Source organism: Dermacentor albipictus, chromosome 1 (genome assembly GCF_038994185.2).
Source record: "Dermacentor albipictus isolate Rhodes 1998 colony chromosome 1, USDA_Dalb.pri_finalv2, whole genome shotgun sequence".
NCBI classification, from domain to species: Eukaryota; Metazoa; Arthropoda; class Arachnida; order Ixodida; family Ixodidae; genus Dermacentor; species Dermacentor albipictus.
Window position 1 is genome coordinate 315,606,517 of NC_091821.1, and position 3,868 is coordinate 315,610,384.

The window sequence follows — 3,868 nt, forward strand, 5'->3', positions numbered from 1 at the left end:
CAAGACGTGACCGCAAGAAGGAATGGATGACGGAAGTATATCGCATGACCAATTGTCGCACAAGCAAATAATGTGCAGGACCTGTGAAAGGAAAAAGATTGCTCTTTCTCGTGGCTTCCCATGTTCAACGCCAAATAAACCGTGCAAAGATTCTATCAAATGCCTGAATATGGATGAGAGAAGTGCAAGACCTGCAGAACATAAACAAGCTTAGAAGTAAAAAAATTGGCAGCGTCTATTTTCCCGCCAGTCGGAAGAACGTCTAAAACGAATTTCTCCCAGCACTCACCTCCTACTGGCGCTCAGAAGTCACACGACAAACTGCCGGGTAAAACTGCTTGGAGGCGTGCCCGAGAGCCTTCAGGTGTGCCATAACCTAACCTAACCTAACATTACCTAACCTTCGGAGAGCCAATAGGAGGTGAATGCCGGGAGAAAATTGTTTCAGAAATTATCCCGGCTATTCGACACCGCCAAAAATATATTGCATGCCTTAGGCCACCATCGCACATATACTTCTTTAGTTAAAAAGGCAGCCAGCTCTCTTAAAACAATAGGCGCGGCCGGCACGTGCCACTTTCTCGTCTTCTTTCTCCGACGGCCATCATCCCGGCCACGGCGGCCGCGCTTCAATGAGGTGAAATGCAAAAACACCCCTGTGATTAGACGTAGGTGGACGTTAAAGAAACCCAGGCGGTCAAAATTAACCCGGAGTACCCCACTACGGCGCGCCCCGTAACCAGATCGTGGTTTTGGCAAGTAAAACCTCATAATTTAATGTAACTGATTAGCTCGCCCTTTGAGGCACCGTGTTGGATTGCACGATCACCGAGACAGGCCTACTCTTCCCAGTATTTTCCTCGTAGTAATTTACGCTACGTAGAAACTGCGAAATTGTGCCAACTTCATGACAGCCTATGTTAATCACGTTTTAAGATTTCTTCGCTGGAGTAGAAATGCCATATTCATTTTAACCTACCACACATGACGTAGACATAGGTGCGTAAGATTGTATAAAACTTAGTTTCTGATGACGTCACAATCCGTGTTTCTCTCGCTTCCACCTTCGTCCACTACCACGTCGTCGTCGTCGTCGTCATCATCATCATCATCAGCAGCAGCAGCAGCCTGGTTACGCCCACTGCAGGGCAAAAGCCTCTCCCATACTTCTCCAACAACCGCGGTCATGTACTAATTGTATCCATGTCGTCCCTGCAAACTTCTTAATCTCATCCGCCCACGTAACTTTCTGTCGCCTCTTGCTACGCTTCCCTTCCCTTGGAATCCAGTCCGTAACCCTTAATGACCATCGGTTATCTTCCCTCCTCATTACATGTCCTGCCCATGCCCATTTCTTTTTCTTGATTTCAACTAAGATGTCATTAACTCGCGTTTGTTTCCTCGTCCAATCTGCTCTTTTCTTATCCCTTAACGTTACACCCATCATACTTCTTTCCATAGCTCGTTGCGTCGTCCTCAATTTAAGTAGAACCCTTTTCGTAAGCCTCCAGGTTTCTGCCCCGTAGTTGAGTAATGCCCACTACCACGTAGAACCCAACAATCATTATGTCGTAGGCTCGCGTCACTGCCGTCATCAACGAGGTCGTCGTCTTGCTGCTGTCGTCACACGCGCGCGCGACCCACACACATAACTACTAAATTTACACAAACACGTTGGTCAACCTGGTAACGCTTTGCGGAATCCCAAACAATCCTATAACTAGGTACCTGCAGAATGCTTCGCAGATGATAGATTTCTACAGTGCGTGGGATCTGCACTTTTTTCCCTCTCTCTCTCCACTCTCTTGAACAGGCGGCTGTGAATGATGTACCGCTAAAGTGATTTCGAGTTGGCACGGGAATAAAAAATAAGCCTACAAGCGGTGCTTCGAAACCACAGCAAGTAAAGGCGACACGCAGGGCTGCGAAAGACGACAAGGTCGAAGCTAGCTGCGCCGGACTCGAGCGCGGCGTAGGCGGGTCTCGGGCCTCAAACATGTCGCGGCTGCTGGAAGACGAGGAGTGGCTGCTCCATCAGTCGCGGTCGCTGGCGTCGCCGCGCCGAGACCCGTTCATCAAGACCTGCATCACGTACTCCGGCGCCGCATGCGTCGGGTTCACGCTGCTGCTGGTCGGCGTGTTCGTCTGCGTCATCACGTACGACGTTCGCAAGGCGGATGGGCGCGCTGTCGCCGTCTTTCCAGTAAAGGTCCGATCGCAGGGTCGTAAACCTGTGCCGATACTGTGCCACGTGAACGTGGCCAGATTTTACGAACACGAGGTCCGCTACAGGCCTGCGGACCTGCCTGGCAACTACTGCTCGCATCTGGTGCTCCCTCTACGGGGATTCTTCAGCGGTAGCAATGAGACTCCGGACGCCATCATGGCCTTTGGACTGGTGCACTCGCGGCTCATCGAGCTTCGAGATCAAGTCAACACGAGCTTCCCCCACCTCAAGTACCTGATCGCAATAGGCGACGATAATGGCGGTGGCAGCCGGCTGTCTTTCCACGAAACGCCCAATGCGACCGCGTACATGACTTTCCTTGTGGAGATGGTTCGGTGGGTTCTGCAGAACCGCTTCCACGGGATCGTGCTGAACCGCGTGTTCCCCATTGAGAACGAGTATAAACGACACATGGCCATCTTCCTGTCGCACCTCAAGCAGGTCATGCACAAGCACGGACTCCTCTTCGTCGTCACCGCGTCCTCGCACACTGGCATTTTCAAGTCCGGGACCAGGCCCGGGAGGCTATCCCGCTTCCTCGATTACGTCGGAGTCGTGACACAGGGTCTACACCACCCGGCCAACGCGACCGACCGCATTCTCGTGCCACTCCACCATCAGCGAGCTCGCAAAGGCAGAAGCGTCGAAGACTTCGTCGAGAACGTCGTCTCGAGCGGCCTACCCCGAAACAGGGTGCTCCTCGCCATCTCCCTGTCGGGCTACGTGTGCACCATGTCCAAGCTCCCCGAGAAAAACGAGGTTCCCAGGTGGATTGACACACACGCCGTTCGCGTGATTTCATACAGGGAGGCCTGCCAGTTGGTGCGAAAAACCGAATGGGCCCTGTCTTACGACCAAGAGAGTGAGAAGCCGCACGCATGGCGCAACAACGTCTGGATGGGATACGAGGACGAGATAAGTGTGCGCAAGATGGCCTCGCTCGTAGACAAGATGTTTCTCGGGGGTGTCATCATTTGGGATGTCGGCAACGACGACTACTTAGGCCGCTGCGGGCTCACCAATCCGCTTGTGAGGGCCATCTTCACTGAGGTTGAAGGCACGCCCATCGACGACAACTCAACGGCCATCATATCAAGCTTCAACGTAACGGACTCTGAAGCGGCTCACACTTTCAACAATACTCTCGGGATGGCTGAGAAGCGAGTGCAATAAAAGTGTGCATCAGTGTCTTGTCTGCTTTCAGTGTCGTAGATAAGTGACCGCGTAGCTTTGAATACAGCTTGGGCAGGGTTCGCAGTACAGAAATTAGCGAGTCACATTGAAGAGTATTTACACTGCTCAAGGTTGTTGCTGAGCTTTTAATGCACACGTTTTAAGAGGAAGCTTTAGCTTGGGGCTGATTTCCCTATATATAACACCTCTATATATACAGGTGTTATGTGCTATACAACTCAATTTTGCCTGAACTTAGATTGTATGCTGCGCGAGCAATGATATGGAACGGACGGACAGAAACAGCGAACCCCTTTTCGAGCTTTTGACGGCTGCCGCAGCAAATGAAACCGACAGCCACACTTCTTCAGCACGAGTACCGCGTTTATGATTTCATAAGCGGCTATCGTCATTTAAACAGCTACTCCTTGTTTGTCACTTAGAACAATGTCCGCCGGACGTTGACCT

General features: G+C 51.5%; 1 protein-coding gene across 1 annotated transcript; it reads left to right on the forward strand.

Annotated features, from left to right (window-relative positions):
• The first annotated feature begins 1,911 nt into the window (after positions 1 to 1,911).
• LOC135904365 (chitinase-3-like protein 2) lies at positions 1,912 to 3,422 on the forward strand. The gene has a single exon (XM_065435050.2). The coding sequence runs from the start codon at positions 1,997 to 1,999 to the stop codon at positions 3,398 to 3,400; it is 1,404 nt and encodes a 467-aa protein (XP_065291122.2). The 5' UTR covers positions 1,912 to 1,996; the 3' UTR covers positions 3,401 to 3,422.
• Positions 3,423 to 3,868: the final 446 nt, after the last annotated feature.